The sequence below is a fragment of the Azolla caroliniana genome, unplaced genomic scaffold (assembly GCF_043228905.1).
Source record: "Azolla caroliniana isolate FFs.n. ecotype wild unplaced genomic scaffold, voAzoCaro1.0.p SCAF_22, whole genome shotgun sequence".
In the NCBI taxonomy this organism is placed as follows: domain Eukaryota; kingdom Viridiplantae; phylum Streptophyta; class Polypodiopsida; order Salviniales; family Salviniaceae; genus Azolla; species Azolla caroliniana.
The window spans coordinates 1,289,609-1,316,443 of NW_028230457.1; the positions used below are offsets into that span (position 1 = coordinate 1,289,609).

A 26,835-nucleotide genomic window follows, 5' to 3' on the forward strand; every position below is an offset into this window, starting at 1 on the left:
TCGACATAATGAATACTCAAATGGCAACATTTACATCCCATTTGTTGCTGCATCTCATGTGACTACTTACTACCATCGTGGTATGTTATGGGTAGTTCATCTCATGTATATGTGTTTTATCTGGTCTTTCGTTTAAAAATCTGCTGCGGTGATTCTGATGGACCTCTGTACTATGTGCATAGAAGCAGGATGTAGTAGGTATTGTGTCAGTATATGTATATGTATGCATATACATATGTAGTATATACATGTCTATATGAATGTAATCTTTATCTATAATGTAGGTAATGTGTCAGTATATGTATATGCATGCATATATGTATGTTGTATATACATGTCTATGTGTATGTATGTGTTACTTCTCTTCTACACAGAATTGTCCAGAAACAAACTCTAATGAGAACAATTACTTATTGTCTCCAATCATTGTTTTCTGCCCATAAACGTGTCTGGTTTTCTTTCTGTTTTGACCACATGGCTACTCTCTCTCCTGCCTTCCATTTTCTTGAGTACTTGTATATGAATCACATTTTGGGTATCTTGCAATCAAGTCATTATGACCAACCTATTTCTGACACACATCAGTCATAAGTTTTCACACTCGCAATCTTTATATTCGGGATGTCTCGTAAAGTAAATAGAAGAGCATATATATGGCCTCTGCTTTTAAGATTTCTGGTCTGAAGATAGATCTAGTGGCCTGCTACTGGTCACGAAGTCATAACATTTTTGGCAGGTTTTCACATCACATTGAGATTTCTAACCGCAAAAAGGTGTATATATACTTCTCTTAATATTTCGATCTGTAGACAGATACACTGCTCATTGGGGATTCCCACCAGTAATATAATGCAATAAAAAAGCGTGTTAAGTACATATATAAATATATGATGTAGGTATAATGTCTTCATATAGCTGCATCTCATTTCATTCACTTTTGCACAATCATGTGTAACTTTCATTAATGTTGAGTTTTTGGTTTTTATTGTGCCTTCTTGACTCTAGGTTTTGCACCCTTGGAAGACAGTTACTACAGAAAATGGCTACATAGGTGAATGCTCGTAGCAGCTTGGTTTCTAACATGCCTTTTTGTTTGCATTATTTGGGAGTTCAGCATGTGTAATCATTTATGGTGCAAAGCAGTGGACAGGTTGTAACATTAGAAGAGACACAAGCTGGCACAATGAAAAAAGTTCCATTGGTTATCCAAGTAAGTGTTTGAGTTTCTATTTTTGATGTTGTAGGCTATTTTCTTATTTCATATGATTCAATGCATTAACTCTAATGTTTACAAATGGACACTGTGTGATTAGGGCTTAAGCCCTACAGGTTATCTCCTTGGAGTTGATGATCAAAAAAACATGTATGAGCTACATCCTGATGGCAATAGGTAGTGAGTGAGATTCAGATTTATATTCTTCCATTACATTTTACAATCTTTCATAACGATTCATGGCTTCATCGTGGGGATTTATGCTCATTTTTAAGGTTCCTAATATTAATTGTTGTTTGGCAGTTTGGACTTTTTCAAAGGTCTTCTACGAACTAAGCTACAATCTTAGGATGTGAAGATGAGGGAATAACGATGTATTTAAAAGGATGTATTTAATAGAAATAGTTGTATTTATTTGAACCAAGTTTTATTTGTAATTGAAGCTACCAGTGCACTACTAAAAAATAAACCTCATCAAGCAAATCTATGTTGTTCTCTTGCAAAATTCCATCGCATGTGTTTACAATGGCAAACTAATTTATTAAAACTCTTTTAGTTCTGGGTATGTAGTCAGCTATCTTGTCAAAATGGGTATGATGTCTATTTTAAGAGTTTTCACTTCTTTGTGATACCTTACAAGGATTATGGTGAAAATTGTCAGAGGACATCATATCATCTAAAAATTGATATTTTGGAAAAATGAAAAGCTTCACTTGAGCATCCCCATTGTATGTGGATTCAATGGGCCTTGTAGATTTAATAACATCTTTTTGTTGCTATACAAGCATCTATCTAGGGTCATATAATACAATTGTGTTTTCTTTCAGGATCATGATATCTTCTTTAGCATTAGGTAACTAAGAATAGCTTACCATTTACTTTTTGAGGTTATGAATATTCATAGAAATTGTTCAATATTTACAATGATCCCAATCCCAATTTGATATTGGACAATGTCATACACCCTAGACCAAACAAGGGGGACTACATCTGAAAGCCAAATTCAGCTTATTCAATGGGCCAACATTGCCAAATTGAGCTCAATTCAATGGGCCGCCAACATAGTCTTTGCGAGTGTTTGGAAAGAGGTGGATCTCATACAGTGAAAACTTCGTTCTAATCGTTGAATTCATGCAACAGGAACACATTTACAATTGGAATTAATAGAAGCCGAGGGCAGGAACTAAAGAAGAATCTACTTGATTCTGATAAGTTAAAAGATTATATTTTCTACTAATATTTGGGAACCTATCAACAAGAAGAAAAACAGTTTCCCCCAACTCTAGGAGACTCTTAGTAATGTCATATATATATATATATACTCTGTTTCTATTTGTCCTCTGAACTCTGAACTGGTACCGGACCATGTTAGAATTATTGTAAATTGAAGAGACCAAGCACACAATCAGGAGAAGACACATAGACTTGGCCATCGCAGAACTTTCCCCAGGATAATTGCCCACTGGGTTCTACGGGGCTAAACTTGCATTTTTTAAGGTCTTTTTTGTGACATAATCCATGGAAAGTGCAAAATGTTTTCTCTGCATCAATTCTTTTTTTTTGGGGGGGGGGGGGTTGTATGCACATTGAAATCTGTTTTTTCTTTTTGTTTTTCCTAGGTTTTCTTCTTATATTAGTTCATTGTGGAAACTGAGCATCATGCTTGGAAACTTGTGGATGTTTGTCGGATTTGATGACTCCCTCCAATTTTCGAAGCACAAATTCATGGAGTGGGTTGAAAGCTTGGGGAAGAGAAGAAACATAACGGCCCTCCTCCAAGAATTCGAAATGAGGTTTGCCCATCTCTCAACACTGGATCGGACAGTGCTTGATACGAGCAAGGTCCTATTGTTTATCAAGTCTGTTGATGCGGAGGACCATGAGAAGGTAGACATTCTGCTCAAGACTGATGAGGGACTCACGGCTGATGGGGTTGTGGCAAAGAGGGTTTGTGGCCACTTCGACATGCGGCTGGACTAGACAAACGAATGGGCATTCGTGGCCACGCCGACGGTATGCAAGAAACAGGGAGGGTAGCTTTGGTGCGACCAGATGAGACAAGGTTGTGGCTGGAATCAGGGACGGTTCCAACTAATGTGGTTGGCAGACCGGCCGGGGACCCAGCACTAGAAGAGTTGACCAAGTTGATGCAGGACCTCCAAATCGCACAAGCACGAAGGGACTTCGGAGGTTTGAACAAAGGTGCATGTGGTGCGATGTCGTCGGCCATGACCGGAAGAACTGCATGGATTTTAATGAAGCGCTCAGAAATAATGTTGTGTACCTCTAGAACAGCCGGGTGCACGCCAATGAGACACAGGCGGCCGTCAGTTTGAACTTCGGCCAAGGTGGAATGAAGTGATTAATGGAAGAGGCTATGATGCAACACGTTGAGACCGTCCACTATTCAGCGTCAACCGGCATCCGGATCAGAGGAGAAGATGACCAAGTGACGAAAGACTCCAGGTTTTGGCTATTGGTTCTAGAAGGTCTTTCTAGGGTAAAGCTAAGGAAGGAGGAGGCAGACCATGTGGAAAGGCAGGTCCAAGAGGGCACCGGATGGGACGATCCAGTAGACGAGAAAACCGGCTTTGTTGAGGCTTGTGCTAGAACTATGAAGTTCTAGTAGAAGACAAGCGAGCCGGGAAGGGCAGAGTAGCTGGACCTATATGAGACCCAAAACGTGCCGAAGAAAAACAACGTGATTCGGGGCGGCCCACAGGAGAGGTTGAAACCGGCAGGTTTTTGATTGGGCTCGAAGATAGAGAGAGCGACAGACCTACGAAAGGTCTTGGAGGAATGAATCCTTGCCAGCCGCGTGGAGCTCACCCTAAGGGAGGTACTGGGGATTGCAAAGAAAGTATTCCACGATTCCATCGTGGACCTGGTTAAACGGGAAGTGGCTCTTGACAAAGCCCGTGGAGGTAAGGGCCACATGTATCGATGATGCAGCAGAAGATGATTGTTTAGACAACCACTATACGAAACCACATTGGGCTAGAGCAATGACAAAGATCCCAATCTGGATCGGGGATGTCAAGGAGTTGGTCGTGGCATTAATCGACCATGGGTTAGAAATAAACCTACGTCGTTGGACTTCTACAAGAACGAGAAATGGTTGATTAACACCAAGCACGGGTGAAAGATACGTGCAGCAACCCGTTGTCGTGAAGAAAACCGTCCACAAGCGGAATCGGTGCACAGGAGCGTAGGAACCGGCTCTTCTCGAATGTTGTCCATAGAAGATCCTAGGCGGGTAGATTTAGTGGGTAGGAAGTAAAGGGGAAACGGCTCCTTCCTTGCCTATAAAAAGGAGGGAGACGAGAAGGGAAAGGGGATCACGGAGAGTCGAGGACGAAGTGCTGTCGATTTGCGTGCGAAGGCTTCTCTCTCTCTCTCTCTGGTTCGCAAACTCCATAGCTTCCTTCTGTGCAGGTTTCGGGAGGCTCGCGCTGCTCTGAGGAATGCCCGAGTGCTTCCGGTAGCACCTCCAACCTACTGCTGTCTTTCTGTGCGTTTACGAACAGGCATCGGCATCTGTTCGCCGGCCTATTCGGTTGTAACCGACTCCGTGTTTTTGTTGCTTTCGTGTTCTTGTTGTTGTCTTTGTTAATACATACATACCTTCGTGTCTCTCTGTGTCGTTGTCCCACTCGCATCTTTGCGTCGAAGGGCCGTGTCCCTGTGAATCTACGCTCGCACGTAGTGGGTCTCTTCTCTTTCTCTCTTGCTCTTCGGTACAGGACCCCCGAGGTCCCGCCTCACTCCACGCATCTGCGAGGAATACCTCGACATCTTTGGTGAACCCGACGTGAAAGAGGCGGCAGAAGAGCAGAAGATGAAAGGGTCAGATCTTGCGGAGGCCATGGCTTCGGTCGTGGATCGGATACTGAGCGTACGCGAGGGCTCCGGCGCCCTCGACAGAGCCATTGAGGCGGTCGTCGGTACAATCGGCCGGTTCAGCGGAAAGGATGCCACGAAGTATTTGGCGTCCTACGGGGCAGAAATGCTGATGCGGGACATTCCGGAAGAGAGGCGTCTTGTCGGGTTCCCTCGAGTGGCGATGCCGAGCATCCATGCGGAGGTGCTCGAGGTGCGGGCGGAGAGCCGTACCTGGGAGGAGTTCGAAGGTCGACTCCTAGAAAAATATGGGCTGGACGATGCGCTCCGGCTTTCAAAACAGGACTTCATGGAGTGGGTGGAGTTCCCCGGCAAGGGAAGAAACGCGTCGGCACTCCTCCGGGAGTTCGAAGAACGCTTTGCGCGCCTTTCGGCGCTTGACCGAACCATTCTGGATACGAGCCAGGTACTACTGTTCGTCAAATCGGTGGACGAGCGGGACCGGGATCAAGTCGGCTCCTTGCTGGAAACCGAAGACGGGCTGACAACCGACTGGGCTGCGGTTAAGAGAGTCTGTGGCCGTTTCGACAAACGGCGAGAATGGGCTGACAACGGGGCGGCCGGTGCGAGCTCTGTCACAGCAAAGAGGCTTGAACCGGCACCGCAAGTGCGAAGGGAAGAAACCCGGGAATGGCTCGAAACCGGCCCGGCTTCGACTGGCATGGTCAGTGGCTCGTCCGGAGGAGCAACGCTGGAGGAGTTGACGCGGGCGATAAAGGATCTCCAGATCGCCCAGACTCGAAGGGAAGGCGGCGAACCGGCTTGTGACCGACGGCCGGTAGCAGGGAACAGGTGCATGTGGTGCGACGAGGTCGGCCACATCCGGAAGGACTACGGCGATTTCGCAAAAGCGTTGAGGAACCGGGCGGTATACCTGTGGGAAGGCCGGGTGCACGCCGGCAACACCAGAAGGGCCCTGAACCGAAACGACGGGCGAGGAGGAATGAAGAGACTGATAGAAGAGGCAGCGGCCCGACACGTGGAGGCCATCCAGTACTCGGCGTCGGCCGGCATTCGGGTCGGGGGCAGCGAGGCCCGAAAGGAGAGCAAAGACGGATTCTGGTCGGCAATGCTGGAAGGCCTCGTCGGTGCACGGCTGAGGAAAGATGAAACAGACCGCGCTGAGGAGAGACGGGTCCGGGAAATAACCAGGTGGAGCGATCCGGTCGAGGAGAAGACGGGCTTCGTAGAAGCCGCCTGCCGGAACTACGAGGCTCTGGTAGAAGACAAACGAGTGGGGAAAACCGGAGCGACAGGGCCTTCACAACGGTACGAGACCCGATTCGGGCCACAACGAAACGATGCCGGCGGCCCAGCTCGCAAGATAACCCCAGGAAGGGTGGATACCGACTGGGGACGGAAATAGAAAGGACTACGGACCTACGGAAGGTCCTAGAGGAACGGATCCTCGACAGCAAGGTGGAGTTGTCATTGCGGGAGGTGCTAGGGATCGCCAAGAAGGAGTTCCACGACTCCATTGTAGACTTGGTGAAACGGAAGAGGCTGTCAACGGAGACGGATCCGGAAAGACCGGTAGAGGTGCGGACGACGCACATCGACGACTCGGCGCTGGCAGATGAGTGGGCGGAGAGCCACTATTCGAGGCCACACTGCGCCCGAGCGACCACGGAGACCCCGGTAAAGATCGGAGATGTTCAGGAACCGGTGGTGGCGTTGGTGGACCACGGTTCGGAAATAAACCTGATGTCCATGGACTTCTATAAAAAGGGGGAGTGGCCGATCAACACCAAGCACGGGTGGAAGATACGGGCGGCGACGCGCGCCACCGAGGAACTGCCCGAACGTGCGAGTCAAGATCGGCGACGTCGAGATTGACCAGCACTTCTTTGTACAGGAGACGTCTTCGCACCCGGTCATATTAGGGGAACCATACATCACGGCGGCGCGAATGGAGACCAAGGTGCTGGACAACGGTTCGGCCTACGCGAGGGTCAAAAGCCAGGACGGGCGCCATTCGGTCCAATTTCTGACGGTGCGGCCGAACCACGAGCGAAACCGCGAATCCCTCAGTGGCGAGAACCGGGAGGATTTTTAGAGAGGGCTGCCAAGGCGTGGGGCCGAGACAGCCCGGACACTCGGAAAGGACCCCACGACTGTACGATAGGTAGGAAGTTTTGCTTCTTCAACAACGGAGGGTGTATGATGGTTGGCATCGTCGGCCAAGACAAGACAAGGGCAGAAGAGCGACTTCGAGCGTGCGGAGTTCTCGGCCCGGACGAGGAAATCAGCAGAGCCGTGGAGGCGGTCTCCTTCGAAGACACCTTGGGAATGCTGAGGAAGGTAGCCAGAGAAGACCTTAACGAAGACCGGACGATACCGGTATGTTCTGAAGAGATGTACGAGGTCATCGCGAACTTCAGTCGGGGGCTCGGGTCGGATCGGACGGCCCGAGTTAGCACGAAGTACAAGACTGTGGACCGGAAGGTAAGGCCAGTCGCGGCACCCTTACCGGAGGGCAGCGAGTCCCGAATCAGAGGGGTTGCGTCGGACCCCAGTTTACGAGATCCGGCCTGCATAGGGCACACCTTCACCGAAGGGACACTCCGGGAGCTCAAGATCGGTGGGGGTGGGTTCCTACTGCCGGCGGAGGAAGACCGGTTTCGGAGAATGCTCGGAAGGCATGAGAAAGCCTTCGCATTCTCACCAGGAGAGATCGGGTGCATTGACCCGACGATCATAGAACTAATAGTGATCTTCACGGTGCCGCATGTGCCATGGAATCTCAAACCGATTCCAGTACTGAGAGCTCACATCCCGAAGTTGATGGAGTACAAAAGCAGAAAGTGGAGATGGGAATCCTCAACCCATTGAGTGCCCCCTATTCGAATCGGTTGTTTACGGTGCCAAAGAAGAACATCACATTGCGCTTCATACAGGACCTACAACCGGTCAAACAATTGACCATTCGGAACGCAGGAATCGGGCCGACCATCGACGAGTTCATAGAGGCCTTCGCGGGAAGGCCGATCTACTCAGTCGGCGATTTGTACTCCAAGTATGACCAGTTCCAACTAGCCATAGAAAGCAGTTATATCACGATGATGTGAACCCCTCTCAGCTTAGTTAAGATAGGTACCTTGCTAGAAAGAGGGATTAACTCGGTGGCGTACATGGTGAATGCGATGTACAAGGTTTTGAGGGAGTGTATCTCAGACATCACCATGCCATTTTTGGAGGACATCCCGATCAAGGGATGTCTAGAGGAAGCGAAGGACGAAGAGTTTGGGCCAAACAAGTGCCAAAAGTTTGTCGTGGACCACATCTCGGAAATCGAGAAGATACTACAGAGGCTTGAGGGCACTCGGCTTACCTTCTACGGGGAGAAGTCGGCTTTTAGACAATCTGAGATCTTAGTGGTGTGGCACTTATGCGGGCCGTACAGCTTGAAACCGTCTCCGGTAAAGGTAGAGGCCATCTCCGCGATGAAGGAGGATGCAGGTCGGTCACAGAGGTCCGAAGATTCCTGGGAGCATGCGCCTTCTAGCACATATGGATTCCGCACTACGCAAACGTCGATGAGCCGCTCTACGGACTGTTGAAGAAGGGTCAGAAGTTCGAGTGGGAAGAAGAACATGCGGAATCGGTTCGGAGACTAAAGGAGGCACTAACTGTGGCACCAACTCTCCATAAAGCGGTCTATGGGAAGGACACCCCAATTTACGTAATGATGGACATGAGTGTTGAGAGACAAGCTCAACATTGGGTGCGTAAACGGGTGCGTAACCCAGTACGTAGACTGGGTGCGTAAAATAGTACGCAAAATATGGCCGTGGCGGTGTTTGAACCAAGAGGCTGTTAGAACGTTATTCCTCGTAAGGCTCATTTATGAGCGGTTAAGTAATGTCAGTTCTTGTGTCAACCCAATAGTTGGGGCTTGTATAAAAGGTGCTCATTGAGCACAAAATATGTATAGAGAACATACATAGAATTTTTTAATATAGTTTTGGTGTTTCTGCTCTCTCTGTCTCTCCCTCTCTTTCTTTGTGATTTATGTGTTTTACCAAATTGTCGTACTACTGAACCGTGTACTTTGTGTTCTTACACATACGCTTCCCCACATGTATTCTTTTACATGGTATCAGAGCGCGAGGGTTGAGACTCCTCTGCAGCCGACATAAAAGCATGCGATAAAGACAGAGTTAAGTTATTGTTTTCGGAAAGGATAAGACAACAATATGGATAGAGGAATGGGAAGCTCACTACCGACTGAGAAGCTTGATAGGAGCAACTACGCATCTTGGTCGTACAAGATGCATCAGTACCTACTTGGTCATGGTTACTGGAGTTATGTCCAAGGAGCTAATGATATAGCGCCTGAATCAACACACGGATATTTTTCAGCTTGGGAATAAGCGGCAAGCAGAGTTCTTTACTACTTCGCGTCCTGTGTGAGCGACGATCTCTTGAGCTACATTTGGGATGCTCCGACACCAAAGGATGCATGGGTGAATCTCAAGAGGATTTTCACCACTAGCACAACAGCCAGGAAGTTGTAGCTCAGGCAGGAGCTCAGCAATGTCTGATAGAAAGACCTGTCTGTGGCCGATTCACTGCCCGAATCAAGGAAATCTGCGACTCTCTCGCCTCCTTCAACGTGAACATCGAGGAGGAAGAAATGGTGCAGGTGTGTCTTCAGGTGGGTTAGCGTCAAAGTTCGGAGCGTTCCAGACGGCGGTCTGCACAAGGGAGATTATGCCTTCGTTCTTCGAGCTTCAGTCGATGTTGATTGTAGAGGAAAATCATGTGGGTGCGTCGACGAGTACGCACACCGACAGCAAGATGTTGTACACGGAGGAAGATAGGCCCCGTGGTCATGGCAGACGAGGCGAATCAGCTCGCAATGGGGGCGGCCAAAAAGAGCAGAACGTGCGGCATAATAGAAATGTCGGAAGCAATTCTGAACCCTCCTGAAGCAGGGGGAGTCATAGTGTCACCGGAAGCTGACAAGAGAAGACCGTGACGAAATGCTGGTATGGTGGCAAGAAAGGCCATAGGGAGAGCGAGTGCTGGAAGAAGAGAGCTGATTCGGACAAAGCCAGATCGAGCAGAGGAGACGCAGGAAGGCGTCAAAAATCGCACTATGCCGAAGGCTCCGAATGAGCCGGAAATGGATCAAGCCCAGCCTTCGTAATGAAGCACAATGCCAATTCGATGGCCATGAACACCTCGGAATCGAGGGGAGGTCTTGTATGTTGATTCTGGAGCGTCGAATCATATATGTAATCCATCTTAGCATAGTTACATCCGATATCGTGCAACACCGCATCATCCCGAGTATCGGAAGACAATCCGTTTCGATCACTACTTCGGCTCCGATCAAGTAATCTCGATCTAATTTTATCACCAACACGACTCCCCATAATTCTCTTTTAACCTGTGCATATCCGTGTTGCCTTTCGTTGAGAACCTTTGCTCCGAATCGGATCGGATATAGTGAACCATCCGAATCTGCTTGATTGATGACCCATCCTTACCGATTCGTACTTGTTTTGCTCCGAGAGTTTTCATCCTGTGTGGGGTATCATGGCTTCTCGGACTATTACTTCCCCACTCCACAATAGTCCGCTTTAAATTTTCATTTTTGTTTGGACGGTTTTCCCTCCGCTTTGGCTCCAAATTTGTACAAAAGCCGCTCCGCTATCGAGCACCTTTGTCTCCATCCATGAAGTCGTGATAAAGGGTTGCCCGAGGATCATAGAGTGTGAGACCTCATCTTGCACGAAGAAATTTTGGTCAATCTCCACATCTCCGATCTTCACCGTCACATCCGGACAAGCCGCAAATAAATCTTCCGTTGCTTTAGTAGTTGCCCAAATCTTCCATCCATGATTAGTGTTAATAGGCCACTTCCCCTTCCGATAGAACTCCGTGGACATCAAATTGATCTCCGATCCATGATCAATCAATGCTAGTACGTGCTCTTTGATGTTTCCGATTTGGACTAGAGTCTCTGTAGTTACGTGTGCCCAATGCGGCCTTGTGTAGTGGGAGTTCAGAATTTCATCCTCCAATTCGGTGTCATTCATTAGAACGGTATTTGCATTCATCCTTGGAGCATTTTCCTCCGTATTTTGTCTTTTTCTCTTCACGAGATCCACAAGAAGATCATGGAACTCCTTCTTCGCTATTCTGAGTAATTCCCGAAGCGAAAAATCTACATGGCTATCAAGGATTCTCTCCTCGAACACATTTTTTAAGTCCGTTCGTTGCTCAATGTCCGAAGCGAGTTTGAATGCCGGAATTGTTTTTCCTTTCCCCTTCCCTTTGGAGTTCCAGCTCTCCGGCGTCTTTGATGGTCCGACCGCATCATCTGTGCGCCGTCGTTTCTCATCTACATACACCTCATGTAATTGGCATAGGGTGTACATGATATTCTTATCGACGGGGCACTCCCATCCCGTAGCTTCTCGGATGCCTTCCGTGGTGCTTCAGATCTCATTAGAGTCAGGTTTCTTAGGGTTTTCTAGCACTTCCGGCCAAAAAGACGTCTTTGCTCCCGAGGACTCACCCACACATATCCCCGCGGTTGTCGCATAATTGCTTTTCGCCGCTATTTCCTCTTCTAGGACCTTCTTCATGCCGCCTTTTCGGAAGTTTGGTCGGAGTGGCTTCCGAATGAATCTAATTTCCCTCGTAGTAGATAAGATCTCGTCGTAGCGCCTCCTTGAGCTCATCGCAATCCCTTCGATCATGTTCAGTGCCATCGCACCATATGCATTGACGATCCATATACTTGGAACTTGTGGGATGGTCATCCGACTTCTTCACCATCGCGATTTTCAGATTCTCCATCTCCTTCAGCAACTGCTCCACCGTGGTTGCATCGATTCCCTTCTCGGTCGTAGTCTCCCGAGCCCACGGTTGATGGTCTTCCAATTCGGATCTTGGTTTCGGAATTGGTTCCGAAACCCTCTTTTCTTCACTACCAAGCCATTACAACACTGACCATGGATGAGCTTCTACAACTGGTGGAAGCCGTGCTATATCATAAAGGAAGCGATGGTATCTAGATGCAAAGGATACGGCAGGATGAGAAGGATGCAATACTACACTAGGCCCATTGTGGTACCACAAGAGGGCACTACGCAGGGGATGTCATGGCCAGAAAAGTATGGCAAGCGGGCCTGTGGTGGCCAACTATGCTTGAAAGGATGTGTATCAGTACTGCGACCTCTGCCAACGCTTGGGACAACCTACGGAACTTGCAAGGATGCCTCACCAACTGGTGCTTCCGCTTGACCCTTTCCAAAAATGGGGTCTCGATTTTGTTGGCCCCTTTACTTCGACAGCGGCATGTACAGGCAATAAATATATTATAGTGGCCACGGATTATTGCACAAAGTGGGTGGCAGCGAAAGCGTTACAAGACAATACTGCGGCATCTACGGCAAAGTTCCTTTATGAACACATTTGGTGTCATTTCGGTTGCCCAATTGAACTCATAAGCGATCAAGGGAGCCATTTTTTTAATATGGTTATCCACGAACTCACAAACCATTATGCCGTAGTACATAAGAAGAGTATGCCATATTACCCCCAGACGAATGGATTAGCGGAATCGACGAACAAGACGCTACAGACTATCATGAAAAAGATCGTTAATGAGAATAGAACGGACTGGGACACAAAGCTGCATAGCGCTTTCTAGGCGTACTGAACAAGTTATAAAACTAGCATACAATCCACTCCCTTCCGACTAGTGTTCGGGTTGGAAGCCGTAATGCCCATTGAATTCCAGGTCCCCAGCTTGCGGTCTAGTATTTATTTTTGGTCTAGTATTCACACTCGTCAACTTTTTCTTTTTTTTTAAATTTCGACTCGCTCAGTATTCACAGTCATCGACCTATGGATTTTTTAAATTTTTTTCCAGATATTATTATTATTATTTAAATTCACTTGTAGAATATTCACACTCATCGACCATTGGATTTTTTTAAATTTTGTTTTTATTTCTGTCACCCGTCAAGTATTCTCACTCTTCGACCTTTGGATTTATTTTTATTTATTTTTAAATTTCACTCGTCCAATATATGCAGTCATCAACCTTTGGATTACTTTTTTTTGAAATGGACAAATTTCACGCCAACGAACGATTTTTGCAATGACTAAATCTCATAGTTAATTCATGATAACCGAATGATTAGCAGGCTAATCATCCATGCAATTAAAAGATGATAAGATTAGAAAAATAAAAAACTAAAAGTTAAGGTGAACAAAATGGTTTTTAATTTAATTAAACAAAAGGCTTTTTTTTGTCTTAATCTCCTCTTTGTTAAGTGGTTTGCCCTACAAGCTTACACAAAGCTCGTTGTTTGCTTCAAGTGTCGGTCTTGTCCTCAACAACCATGCCAAATAGGTATATAAGGTCGTGCGCCTCACGGAATACACCTCTATGAATCGATGAAGTCATGCCTTCCATCAATTTCATTTGCTTTGATCTGGACCATCATATACCCTCTTGACGACAAACCAAGAAAGGGTAGTCGTGAAGTACCCTTGTGCTCCTAACTCACTGAACGATATATGTGATCACTACTTAATATCTCTCACACACTCTCTTGCTTACCCTCTTAGACTAGTAGAAGATAGAAGAAGAATATTTATATTGCACCCTCTTACTAAAACGTGTAGTTAGCATCAACAAAGAGGAGAGATTAGCGTATATTAATTATACACTATCGCTAATCTCTCTTTAGCTTATGATTACAAGAACAATCTCTCTCTCTCTCTCTTTCTCTTTAATCATAATTAGCTTACCCTAGTGGTAAGTTGATAGCACTGCAAGCATTGCATCTTGAGTTGGAAACCCAATTTTCTCACCTCTCTATGTTATACTTGCCACTGTGGGATGTAGGGGTTGAACCCATCACCACATGGTCTCCATTGGGCAACCTTACCAACTGAGCTACATCCTTCTGGGCAGCTCTTTCTCTCAACCTTACCAATTGAGCTACATCCTTCTGGGCAGCTCTGTCTCTCTGTCTGTCTCTAATTTCTCTCATAACCACAATGTGCACTCTCGATTGCAACATTCATTGGTAAAGTTCTTGAACATTGCTACTCACTTTCACATGTATCACGTGAAAATATAACATTTTTGGTCTCATAGGTCCTATTTGACCTCCGAAGACAATAATCTATCTATCTATCTCTCTCTCGATCAAGTGATCGGGGTTGCCAGGTCTCCACCGCAGGGAACCGAAAAAGTGACGGCTTTCGTCTTCTCTTTGTCCGCCCAAAACGGAGCCACAAGTGTGAAACCAAAACCCAAAGACAGAGACTGTTGCCTCCCTTTGTCCATCTCCATCTCCATCGCCATCGCCATCGCCATCACAGAAGTATCTCTGTCTTTTCTGAAGCCTCTCAGCTTCCGTCTTCTCCATCGCCATCGCTATGCTCCGCTTCGTGCTCCTCCTCCTCCTCCTCCTGCTCCTCCATCTAGCCTCACCGATCACCTCCACTCAGGTGTGCACTCCTCTCCTTCCAATTTTTCTTTTCTCTGTCTTCTGTCTCCTTGCCCTCGCTTCCGTCCCTTGTTTCTTTGGCGCATCGTTTCTAGGGTTCAGGTCTGCGTTTTCTTTGTTTAGCTCCTTTATATTTAGTGCAGAGTTCTCCTGCCAAGCTCTGGTGATGTGTCGAGAGTACGAACCATTGCATATACATTATGCTTAGGAGAACATAACTGGAGGTTCTGTCCAGTACAGAGTATAGACGACGCATACATTTTGTTTTATTTACTTTATTTGATGCTCGGTGTATTCCCGTATATGGGCCAGTAATGCTGTTTAGGAAAGAAAAAAACAAGGTTTTAGTGTCAGAATGTCCAAGTTTGTAATAGTTCAGATCATTATCTTTATATGAATAGTGAATGTGTTCCATGTGTATGCGGCATACAATGTTGTGTAGAAAATAGACCAACATGTAATTTTGTAGGTTTCTGTTCCGAAATTCTATCATGCATATGCGTTAAATAATCTTGTTAAGGGAAAAATGGAATGTTTCTCCGAGTCAGAATATCATTAAATCGACAACATTGATATGCATTAGAGGTTATTGGTATGCATTAGAGAGAAAGAAGAATGAACTGAAAGAAAAGAAATCTTTTTGGTGTTATAATATATTAGAATATACATGATTACAGTAGATCTTTACACTATTTGTCATGACGCTGCATAATAATGTGAATATTTTGATATCAAGATATCTCGGACTATCCAAGATTGTAGTAGACCAGAGCATTAGTGTTAGTATGTCCACAGAGGTTAATAATATCATGTATGTGGACATATACTGCTTTGTAGGGAAAATGTTAAGTTTTTTCTGTCAGAATAACCTAGAATGTCAAGATTGTTGTGGATCAGAATAGATTTGGTACATAGATTTGATATATCATGTATATGGTGAAGAAAACGTTGAGTAGGTCAGAACAATATTTGCTCATAGATGGTTGATGTATCGTGTTTATGGGACTGATAATGTGTAGTATAGTTTGGAAGACTATTGATAGAAAGATAGTTGATTTTATTGCATATTTTGCTATTTAGGGAAGAGATGAACATGTAACTTGTAGGTTTCTGTCTCGTGATATCATGAATTCGTAAGAGTGTAGATTAGATCTCTATTGATACATTGATGGTTGATATGGTTATACATTTGATGAGCCTTCATTGACTAGTAAACACTATTTGGACATGGAAGAAGGGGCTTCCAAAAGACACGATATTTCCAAATCCTTTAGAATGTATTGGACCATGGTCATATAGGAGGCCATGGTTCAAACCAGCATTCATAGATGATGCTCTTTGGTTAGTATTCATTTTTCTTGATCATCAAATGAAGGGTTCTGTTGAAGAAGGGCCTTTCAACAATGTCTCTTGTCAAGAAGGAACTGGCCGTTCTTTGCAAATCCATATGAATGTATTGGGCTGTGGTCGTACAGGAGGCCATTTTTCAAACCAGTATTCATAGGTGATGCTATCTGATTCGTATTCTTTTCTCTTACAGCATGATAGATCTTTGCAAATCCCTCGGAATGTATTTGATTGTGGTTATATATGAGGCCATCGTTAGAACCAGCATTTTGTAGGTGATGCTATGTGATCAGTATTCCTTTTTTTTACATCATCAGAAATCGTCCAATGAAAAGGTCCTCTTGTTAACATCAGCCTATCTTATCTCTGTGGTATGTTCCTTTATAAAGCTGCAACCATATTACAGATTGGGCTTATACAATGTTGTACATATGAATGAAAATCCTTTTCCTATGTAGTGGTATGACTTGTTCTAGGCTAAGTCTGATGATAACTCTCCTTGGAGATGCTTTATAAATTTTCAATTTACAGTTAGCATTTTGATAGGATGAACTGTGTATTTATATCTTCCCCCACACTTTACACATCTGAATAAGGAGGCCACATTGTCTAGTTAATGATCTTCATGATGTTTGTTGACAAATTTTGTGCTTTTGGATTGTTAAGATGGGCAAAATTCTAGCTACATCTAGTTTTATATTTGGACCTGTTTGTAAATACTGCATGATAATGCTTTGGTATAATCTTTCTCACTCTCTCTATTTCCTCAAATCATCGATGAAATGAATGTGCTACCTGTGACTTAGAGGTGGGAAAGAGAGCATATCATGCGTTTGAGAATATAGGCAATTGTGGGAAAACTAAATGTTGGGCCCTCAAGAAATATTGTCTCGACACTTCGGTGACACTTTGATGACACCAGAGCAGTAGCATTCATAAATCTTCATGGAAATGAGTTTGAAAATCTCCAATAGCGTTTTTACAAAGTTTGTCGAAGTCAAGAAACAAATGCCATATACTGTCCTATTTGAGATGGGATCACGCCCTAACCAAGTTTTGGGAACTTAATATACTTTGATACAATACTTTGCCGTTAATCACATTAGACTATGCTTTACACATATCTTTGACCCAACCCAATCCTTGCATAAAATTCTCTCAGAGTCATAGTGTGCACTCCAATTGCGACATTCAACAATAAATTTCTTGAACATTGAGAATTGCTAGTCATTTTGACATATATTAGGTAAAAACACTATGTTTTTGATCTCATAGGTCAGACTTGATCAAATGCTGTTGATTTAATATCTTATGAACAGCTTACTTCTTGTCGATCGAAAGTTGTTTCTTGCATTTCCAGTTTTTAACTATGTGTTCCATTTTGATCTAGGGTGAGGTGGTCCCAAATGGGCCTTTGCAGCATGATCTTCCGAGCAACATTACTAAATGGGAAGTTTTCCCTCAGCTAGGTTTGGAACAGAAAATTTTTAACAGCAGCAGTAGAAGGAACCTCGGGAGTTTCCAAGTTTGTGCACTATGCACATGTTGTGGTGAAGGAAGAAGATTTTGCATACCAACTGCATGCTGCTATACAATCACTTGTGGGTCGCCGGATAAGCCCTTTGGATTTTGCTCATTCCAACCTATGTCTTGTAATTGCTTAAATTGCCGCATATAATGTACTCATTTCTTTATATTTTGTTTCCGTTGTCGCATATAATGTTTTGTTTTTCTGCTAAAGCAGAAACAATTAAGTCATCATACTCATTGGTGAGATAAAGCCAAGCATGGGTGGATGAGTTAGAAGGCCCTATTAGATGCATTTTGTATAGCAATGCCCTGTTCACACGGTATGCTTTTGATTGGGGCTCTAACTGACATTATTACTCATGAAGATTTGTCATTCTTGACATGTGAATTAGCCCAACATTTGTTTATTGTTCTTTCATAGCTAATATTGTATTGTGGTTCACCAAATGTATTGTGATACCTTACGTTTGCCATAAACCTTACTCATTGTTAATTTGTTTATTACTGGACCTTTGATGTGGGGATGGCTTTTTCTGGAATGCAGCCATGGTTATTCTTCAATATGTCCAGCATTTGGTTTATTTAGCCTCTCTAGTTTATTTCCGTTTTTTTATCATGTCAATGCTTGAAGCATTTGAAAACCCTAATATCAAACTTATGATTCTTACCTTCAGTCTCATTTTGTAAAATATGATTAGCCATGGGGAGATTATCCCTACCGTGCTGTAATAGATGTGAATACCATGCATCATGCCTTGTTTGGTCACTTTTCTTGAGCATGTCTTAATCAATCATGATCACTCCAATAGCAACAATTGGATCTCCCCACTTCATTAAGATATGATTTCTTGTGCAAGGAAGTCAAATTCTCATTAATCCTCTCTTGTTCAAACAAGTTAAAGTCTCACTTTATCCTTTCTCTTTGTTTGACATAAGGTATGAATGGGGATGGGGCTGATATGCATACAATACAATATAACTTAAACTGTTGTACGAGTTTTGATACTAAACAATGGATTGGACTAAAAAGTAAAAGACACAATTGGCCCTATTGTAACATCCAGCAATATTGACTTGTGGTCACAAAGGAAACTAACTCTTTTATATTGAATTGATGTCGTTGTCTTTGACTAAACATATAAAGTTCGGTTGAGAAAAGGCCTCTAGATAAGTATTCCCTTCAATGTTTAAATTCGATCTCCATCTACACTCCACACACATTTATTCAACAAAGAAAAACCAAAAGATTATAAAAAATTGCATACCAATAGTAGTGATTGAATTCATCATCATATTCTCTACAAATCGCATCATGTGGATTGTAGATCAACATATATTTGTCATCGACAATAATGTCTATGATATTGGATGTATACGTTTGAATTTTTACCTAAAAAGTTTGACTTTCATAATGCTAGTGATGTTAAATTTTTTATCGTATGAATAGACTTGCACACTACCCACACACACAAATCCTTATGTCACAAAATCAACAGAAATGTTGTGTTGGAGGAACCAATATGTATCAAGGCAAATTGGTGGATTTGTTAACAATGGCTTTCTACTTTATGCACACCAACCAATAAGCCAAGATCATATCCTGATTAGAAATATTCTTTGTTCAATACTTTACACAATAAACATAAATTTTGACCATCTGAACATATTTGCAACAAGTGCTAATAACTTTAAAACTTAAGTATTTCGCCAAATATCAATCTATATATAATTGGACTCTTTCATTAGAGACAAAATGGATTCTACTTCTAGTATTAAAATCCACCAAGTATAAGATGTCATCCTATTGTTACCAACTACACGACACAAACAAATGTAGGTGATATCAACATAGGTGTGGTGAAGTAGATTGTGCCCAACATGCCTCTAAAAAGATTAGATGTTTTTCAAAGAAAATACCTTGGGCTTGAGGTTCCCTCCATTCATGGATGAAATGAATGTTCTTCATGTTTCTTAGACCATGAAAGAGTGTTGATTGTGCATTTGAGAACATATGCAATGGTAGAAAAATTAAATGTCGGAATCTCAATAAATACCTCTTTGACACTTCGATAACGCAAGTGTTTTGCTATCGGGTTGAAGTATAGGGTGGTAGCATCCATAAGTCCACTTGGAAAGAGTTTTCCTATGAAATTTCTCTTAAGTCAACCTACGATAGCGGTGGATGCTCATTCTTAAGACCATACCACTGCCCATTAAGATCATAGCCATGGAAAAGGTTGTTGAGTACATGTGCAAGATTAAAAGAGCCTTGACATTTTAAGCAAACAAAAATAATATGCATCAAACCATTATGTTGGTTCCAATACACCTCAAATGCATCAAATGGCAATACACAATACGTAATACGAGTTTGTATCCCCATACATATACGATACATTGATCAAATGGCTTATAATTATACTCTCTTTCTCTCCCTATCTTGAGTATGTTGGTTCACATTATTTTGTGAAAACTAAAATCAACTTTCATTATAGCCTTTCTTCATTCAAGTGGCTTCAATCAGTTCAAGATGCTACGTTAATTTATTTTGCAACGCAAATTATGCTAATAAAATAGGCAAACTAATATATACTCTAATTTTCATGATTAAGATACTTTGCATACATATATATCATTTTTTAATTTTGTTTAGGCTTGAATTTTATGTAAGGGCATCAACTTCAACTGGGCATGTTGGTACAAGCATACTTTTAGGTTTGTGTAATCGGATAGCATAAAGCAAGTCAATTGATACTTTTCCTAGTTACAAAGGGCAAGGTAAAGTAACAATTGACAATGGCTCGGTTGAGTTTGAGAGTGAAAACCGAACCATTTAAAATTTTTGATACTTGAACTGAACCACAAAGCCATTTAAACCGAACTGTTAAGCAATTAAACCGTTAAACTATTACAACCGAACTTTCATGGTTCAATTTCGATTTTCAACTTAAATCAAAATTTGAAGTTTAAAATTTTAAAAATTATAATTATTTTCAAATTTTAAAGATTTTTCCTAAAATGTGAGAATTAGGCTTTAAAATGAAAAGGTTATTTAAAAAATATATTTAAGATATTTAAAAACCATCAAACCATTTAAACTGCACTTTGAAACCATTAAAACCAAACCAAACCAAACCAAACCAAACCTTTCACCGCCCCCCCCCCCAAAACCGAACCGAACCATTAAACAAACTTGAACCTCAATCAAACCGAACCGAACAGTTAAGCCGTGGTTTCAAGGTTCAATTCGGTTCAAACTGAACCGTTGCTGATTGTTTTCAATTTCACCCACAAACTCTCGCACTATGTTCTGGAGTTTGGCGAACTTGCCCTTTGGTAGACTTACAAAATCATATCCAAGTTGAACCAAAATTTCTGAATTTTCACCAACAAACTTTTGCAACAAATGTTACGGAATAGGGGGCAAACTAGCCCTTGGTGAACTTACAAAATCCATCCCACACTCCAATGATAAAAGTCCACATTTTATTTTATTTTGTCTCCATCTCACCAAGGATTAACTAACTTTCCAAGGCTATAGCCATGGGATTATTCAGGCATGGTAGAAGAAGTTCAATATAGTTCATTATACAGACATGGTATGTCCATCCTCACACACACCCCAAGGATTAGCTTTCCAAGGCTAGCCATTAGGATAATCAAGCATTACCGGTAATGCAAGTTCTGCCCATTCTCATATAGAGTGGGTCCAATTGGCTTGGCTTCCTATTCTATGCATACTCTCTCTTCTTTCAAGATCCATGTTCTCCATGTCTACCTTGAATTCTGTCCCTACCAGTTGACCTTGGCTATCCACTCTTGGCACAGGTTCAATCTTCTGAAGTGGGTATTCAAAGCTCTGAAGTCCCACATGGCTAGTGAAGAAACAACCTGAGAAAAATATACACCCACCATGTTTTTTTATTCATTTTTCTACCCCATTCAATACAATACAATACAATGACCAATGTGAATTTGTTTCTGTTTCCTATGCTTGATTCATTTTTCTACTCCATTCAATTCAATACAATACAATGATCAATGTGAATTTGTTTCTCTGTTTCCTATGTTTGATTCACTTTTCTACTCCATTCAATTCAATACAATACAATGACCAATGTGAATTTGTTTCTCTGTTTCCTATGCAATGGCTGAGGACAAAGTTAAACCTAAGAAAAAGGATATCCACCGATCTTTTTGATCCAGCATATGAAGTTTGTTTATTATTAAGCAATGGCTTAATCAGTGTGGATTAAGCTTTGACTACAGATATTTATCGAGTGATTTACCTGGTGGGAAAGGTGCAAATGATTTGCCACATCCTGCTTTTAAAATTTCTGCAGTATCACTAAATGTAAGGCATCCATCTGCTGCAGTTCCCCAGTAGAAAGGAACCTTACCATCCTTGTCCTTCACATCTCACAACACAGAATTTAAACTTGAGAAAAAATGGAAAACCAATAAATGCCTAATTAATGAACATTACGGACGTGAGTTATATAATTTATTCATCATTACTCAAACTGATTACGGTATGCCATGTGGGAAATATATGAGAAGAAATCATATGAGAAATCAGCTTCTGCTTATTGATTAGCATCTTAATCTTGCTCATCCACCATTCAAGATGCAAATCAAAGAGCATACATTACATTGAACAAATGTATAACCACCTGTGTGCAGACATCTCTCTTTTCTATTCTATTATTTTATTCAGACTACATCCTACTAATCTACGTATCACCTTGATAGCTCAGATGTTATAGCGTTTGGGGGAAAGTAAAAATCTAGCATTCTAGATGTTTTAGTTAATCCATCTTGTTAAAAAAATCAGAGTATAATAATGTTTGCCGAGCTTACCATAGCAACAAAGACATCATTGTTGTTACTGTCGAAAAGAACGAATACAAAACGCCCTTCAAAATCCTTCACAACTTTGTGAGGTGGGAAAGGACCTCGGTCGCGCAATGTTCGATAGGCTTCGATGACCAACACGACATCTGTTATATTTTTCGCAAGACCATATTCTTGCCTCAACGTAGGCAAGTTTTCAAGTGTGCCTTCAAAGAGGCAAAATATACCATCCACAGATGCAAAAGACCTGTCAAACAATGAAATTAGTATTTTCGGAGAGCTCTTGTCTTTAGATAAAATGGCACAGCAATGGGATTAGATGCCAGCTTCCTATCGATAAAATGGCACTGAACGTGCGATGAGATGCAAGTTTTCTTTAGATAAAAAAAAGCACTAAAATGCAATTAGATAGATGTGATCTTTTGTTTTGCCTGATACGAAGCATACAGAATGAAGCACACATACAAAAGCAAATGCTAAATAAGATCAAGGATACGAACTCACCTGATGAAATTCCATTATGATGACAAGATAAAGGATACAGAACCACATGATGAAATACATATGCTCACATTACATGATCAAGGATATAGAACCACAAGATTAAATATAAACGATGTGATTAAAAGCATGAGTTCAAATAAATGTGAACTATGATCAGGCTCATGGAATAACATAACTAAAAACTACTCGAAAGTCCCAATCAAATGCACGATATGTTCAAAATGTGACAGCGGAAAAAGACATAACACTTGACAATGACCGCATGAATCCAAAAAAGAATATAATATGGATCCATGTGATTTTCAGTATAAGAGAAAAACATATACCTAGATTCCGAATGATGGATGCATGAGTCTAAATGGCATAAACATAGATGTATATGATTTTGAGCATCAGAGAAATATATATAGGGAGAGAGAGAGACAGAGAGACAGAGATTATAAACAATGAGAGTAAGAATAAGGCTTGTAACCTTGGCATTAGCAAGGGCTCTTTGTGGTGAGTATAAGCCATCCCACCTTTCGGCAAGAACGCCTGTACAACATCTGGGAAATTCGACGCAAAGGATTTGATGATCTCTGAACCTGTTTTTATCTCATCTGTTTGGCCGTTATTACTACTCAGCTCTCTAGGTGCATGAACCACAGATGCATGAAACATGGCCAACATTGCTGTGGAAGAGAAAGGAACAAATGCCAAAATGCGGATCCTGCAGGATATGAAAAAGGAATTAGTTTAATCCGAGCTCTCTCTAAGTTTTCCAAGGTTTACATGCCTCAAAAATCCACATCCACAAAGAGGAATTGAAATGCTACTCTCCACGCAGATTTTCTTTCTTTCTTTCTTTCTTTCTTTCATTTCTGAAGGTTTTTTTTCTGTGTCTGCATAGCTATCTAGTTTACCCCCGAACAGTTAAAATGCCTCTTTTTTTATCTCATGCTCATCAAAATCCTCTCTTTTCTTCCATTGCCGCAGGTTTTGCAGGCCTGTCTACCTCTCTAAGTTTTTTCCACAGAAAAGAAGTTAAAAAAACGGCCTCTCCCTGCACTCATTTTGGAACAGTCCCTTCTTCCCTTTCTCTTCTTCTTTTCTGTTCCTCTTCGCTCATTTTTGCAAGACGGTTTCTTCCTCGCTACTGCTTATTGTATGATCTATTCAACAGTTCCAACAAAATTCATTCATTGTTTTGCTTTCATTAATCCTTTTTTCCTGTCTTTCTTAACCGGACCACAATATGGGGAAGATACCATGCAGACTAATGACAGAGAAAATGCATATGCATGTACTCTAGGAATACAGAGGTATGATGAAGGTAGGCAAAGGAGACAATCAAAGACGGGAGAAAGAAACTGGCAATATATATCAAAACATGAGATATATAATGGGATGGAGAGAGAGGAGAAAATGTGTCAAGCGCTTGGATTAAGAAATGATGGAGACCATCAGAAGAATGGCGAGGAAATATAAAGTGATTGAATTAACAAACGATATTGATGAAGATGATGATAAGCAGCAGCAGAAGGGGAAGAAGAAGAAGATGATGAATCATGATGATGATGATGATGAGAAAGGATTAAGGATATTACTGATAGAGGATAGAGGATTGAATGATGGAGAAACAGAGGAAAGGAAAGGGCGCGAATGGAATGAATGAGCACGGCAAACGAATGGGTCGGAGCTTACCTGAGGCAGAGACACGCAGAAGAATACGACACAGATCGATCCCGCACAGCTTTGAGAGAGAGACAGAGACAGAGACAGAGACAGAGAAAGTAAAGAGAACGAAGAAGAAGAAGAAGAAGAAGAAGAAAAGGTGGAAGAAGAAGAAGAAGAAGAGAGACACAGAGAGCAAGTAAAGAGAAAGAGAAAGAAGAAGAAGAAGAAGAAGAAGAGAGACACAGAGAGCAAGTAAAGAGAAAGAAGAAGAAGAAGAAGAAGAAGAAGAAGAGAAGGAGGAAGAAGAAGAGGAGGAGGAGGAGGAGGAGTGCCGCCGCAATGGGCGGCCGGTCGGTGCCCCGCCCATTTACGAGTCATAGAAAACAGAGAGAAACCGCCCCCCGAATGGGCCGAATCCGTAAAATGGACGGGCGCCCCGCCCATTTACGAGCCACAAAAGAAATGGAGAGCACCACCCAAGTGGGCCGACTCGAAACGGGCAGCCAGTCGGCGGCTCCCCGCCCGTCCATGCATCATAAAAAAACCGGGAGAGAACCATCTGAATGTGAGGGGGTTCGATTCCCATCCCACACTTCGTCTCGTCTCAACGTTAAAAAAGACATCTATCTATCTATCTTGCACACTCCGTCTCGTTTCCATGTGCTCAGGTCGGGTCAGGGGAGCCCCCAGCAAGAGCATATGTTGAGGTCAGGTCGGGGGGGGACTCGGCAAGAGCATATGTTGTTGTTGTTTAGGTAACATTATTCTTGCATCCGAGTCCCGATAGAGGACTTCCCCACCTTGTCGAAGCTCGCCCATCTCTTACCTTTTTACTTGGATACTTGCCTTTGCATCCCTTCCGCTACGTGTAGAAAACCATAATAGTGCACTTTGCATTTTGTTGCCAAACTTGAACTAGAGTTCGTTCTTCACCGAAAAAACTATGCCTCGTTTGAGAAGGATGGGGAAGCTTCGCCACGCCCAATTTTCATCATTAGCACAAACATCACATTCTAATTCAAAAGTTCTCAGAACTGTCACATCTCACACTAGAGATCGATCAATCGCTTATTTGCATGGTTATCAACTTCGGCTTTAACCAAAGCATAATTAGTACAGTGATCAAACTAAGCAAGTTTACATACTTGAAACATATAAGCAATAGTTAGAACTTCAATATTTGCATCTTATGGTTATCGACATATACTAGTGCAACCATTGCTAGTCTATCAATGGCTCTCACGTATCTCATTTTGCCTATTTTCATTCGTTTCACTTGGTTATCATTCATAATTGCCCGCCACTTGAGTTAGATTCACCTGTGAAATCGTCGCCACGATTTCATTCATCAACGGATACGCTTTTCCTGTTGTGGTTGCTCTACAACAAAGACTAAGGATTATATGGTTTGATGCTCTATTAATTGGGGCGGGGGTCTTTGCAATTGGCTTAGCTAATATTTTGTCAAAAAGTAAAGCATGAGTCACGTGTCATCATTGATGTAAACAACTGTTTCAAATTGGTAGGGACATTTGAATTCCATTTCATGAGTTACTAAATGCAATGATTTCAATGCATGGTAAGGAAGGCATCTTCTTCTAAGAAACTTAAGACTATAAATATGAATAAGAATTACTTATATCAAGCTCATTGTCATATTACAAGTAAAAGGGCTTGAAATACTTATATAGTTTTCAAAAGAGATATTTGAATAAACATCATTAAAAGTTATGACCGTTCATATCTTATGATCCTTCATGGGAGCTGATACTATTGGCTTTTACTTACATTATGTTGTATTTGCACCTTCTTCTTTTTTCCACAAAAACTATACTCCATTGGTATTAAAATTAACAATGCCAAAGGCAATCTACAATTTGTACATAATAGTTTCCACTCCACAAGTGTCTATAAAAAAAAAGACCAAATATAAACGATGGACTTTGGCAAGATAAGGCTAATTATGTCCATGAAAACTCTCTCAGCCTTTGCCAACAAGACCCATTCTCAACCTATAAACAAATTCCTGCGGTCCAAGAGAATACATATCTTTACATATTTTGGTGGTAATCCTAGTCAACATATCCCGGTTGTCCACCTTGGCTAGTAGTCTAAAAACTCCATGTATGCCTTTGATTTTGCCTATACTGGAGTTGTTCACCATCACCGGACTATCCACTAGGGTGATGCTATTTGACAAATGTTTTGTACACAATAGTTGAAGACACCAAAGTAGTCCATGATGCATCTAACGCTTGGGTAAAACCTGATGTTGTATTTGCACCTTAACCTATTTATCTTGTAATACCCTAGTTAATCTCCTTGGACATCACCTTCAGATTCATG

The 26,835-nt window shown here is 42.4% G+C and overlaps 1 protein-coding gene and 3 long non-coding RNA genes across 4 annotated transcripts; 2 read left to right on the forward strand and 2 right to left on the reverse strand.

Annotated features, from left to right (window-relative positions):
- Positions 1 to 977: 977 nt before the first annotated feature.
- Positions 978 to 1,634, forward strand: LOC147849722 (uncharacterized). The gene is made up of 4 exons (XR_015531735.1): positions 978 to 1,051; positions 1,144 to 1,210; positions 1,314 to 1,390; positions 1,517 to 1,634. It is a non-coding gene; the product is annotated as an uncharacterized LOC147849722 (long non-coding RNA).
- A 12,802-nt stretch (positions 1,635 to 14,436) lies between these two features.
- On the forward strand, positions 14,437 to 17,882 carry LOC147849723 (uncharacterized). The gene is made up of 2 exons (XR_015531726.1): positions 14,437 to 14,599; positions 17,336 to 17,882. It is a non-coding gene; the product is annotated as an uncharacterized LOC147849723 (long non-coding RNA).
- Positions 17,883 to 18,416: 534 nt separating this feature from the next.
- Positions 18,417 to 19,746, reverse strand: LOC147849724 (uncharacterized). The gene is made up of 2 exons (XR_015531730.1): positions 18,866 to 19,746; positions 18,417 to 18,679 (listed from the first exon to the last, which is right to left on the reverse strand). It is a non-coding gene; the product is annotated as an uncharacterized LOC147849724 (long non-coding RNA).
- A 1,408-nt stretch (positions 19,747 to 21,154) lies between these two features.
- LOC147849725 (stem-specific protein TSJT1-like) lies at positions 21,155 to 23,515 on the reverse strand. Its single transcript, XM_087336898.1, has 4 exons — positions 23,306 to 23,515; positions 22,336 to 22,576; positions 21,765 to 21,885; positions 21,155 to 21,366 (listed from the first exon to the last, which is right to left on the reverse strand). The coding sequence occupies exons 1-4, from the start codon at positions 23,500 to 23,502 to the stop codon at positions 21,170 to 21,172; spliced, it is 756 nt and encodes a 251-aa protein (XP_087193024.1). The 5' UTR covers positions 23,503 to 23,515; the 3' UTR covers positions 21,155 to 21,169.
- Between the last annotated feature and the right edge of the window lie 3,320 nt (positions 23,516 to 26,835).

Excerpts from the sequence above, each read along its gene's own strand:
- LOC147849725 (XM_087336898.1), bottom strand. The coding sequence starts at position 23,502 with ATGTTGGCCATGTTTCATGCATCTGTGGTTCATGCACCTAGAGAGCTG. Across the intron at positions 22,577-23,305 it reads GAGCCCTTGCTAATGCCAAG|GTCTTTTGCATCTGTGGATG; the intron begins GTTACAAGCCTT and ends ATTGTTTGACAG. Across the intron at positions 21,886-22,335 it reads ATGATGTCTTTGTTGCTATG|GACAAGGATGGTAAGGTTCC; the intron begins GTAAGCTCGGCA and ends TGAGATGTGAAG.